Source organism: Penaeus monodon, chromosome 33, assembly GCF_015228065.2.
Source record: "Penaeus monodon isolate SGIC_2016 chromosome 33, NSTDA_Pmon_1, whole genome shotgun sequence".
NCBI classification, from domain to species: Eukaryota; Metazoa; Arthropoda; class Malacostraca; order Decapoda; family Penaeidae; genus Penaeus; species Penaeus monodon.
The window spans coordinates 9,776,122-9,776,581 of NC_051418.1; the positions used below are offsets into that span (position 1 = coordinate 9,776,122).

The 460-nt window shown below is 31.3% G+C and overlaps 1 protein-coding gene across 1 annotated transcript in view; it reads left to right on the forward strand.

The window, feature by feature from the left end:
• The window catches only part of LOC119593986 (receptor-type guanylate cyclase Gyc76C-like), a gene marked incomplete at its 3' end in the record, with an annotated part of 39,442 nt that overhangs the window by 26,811 nt on the left and 12,171 nt on the right, over positions 1–460 (forward strand). The window contains 1 exon segment of the mRNA XM_037943010.1: positions 112–260. Coding sequence (XP_037798938.1) covers positions 112–260 — 149 coding nt within the window.

Here is a 460-nt window from a genome sequence, read left to right on the forward strand (position 1 = left end):
AGTTCTACATGTGAAGATATTAAAGGATAATGCTGTAAGAACACTCACTTCTGATGTTATTCATTCCCAAACTTATGTAAATCATATAGTTATTTCTACATACTTTTTCAGGTATTCTTGGTTTCAAAATGACGATGAACATGAATGCATCCAGTGAAGGCAAATACAGTGTGTATTACTTTTCACAGTGTCCTGATTCTAGCAATGATACCTACAACTGTTCCAAATGTCTTTACAAAATAAGTGATTATTATGGAGGGGTAAGTATTGCAAATCAGATACACTCGGAATATAGGCCAGTGAGACGAGTCTTATGTTGTTATAGTTTATAGGAGGATAAACTACACATTTTTTGTTTGCTAATTTGTAGTAAATTAACAAAGAGATTCATACAAGTAAATTAAACTGTATTGTTTCAGCTTATTATAAGATTGATATAATTTTGTACCTTGTGAGGACA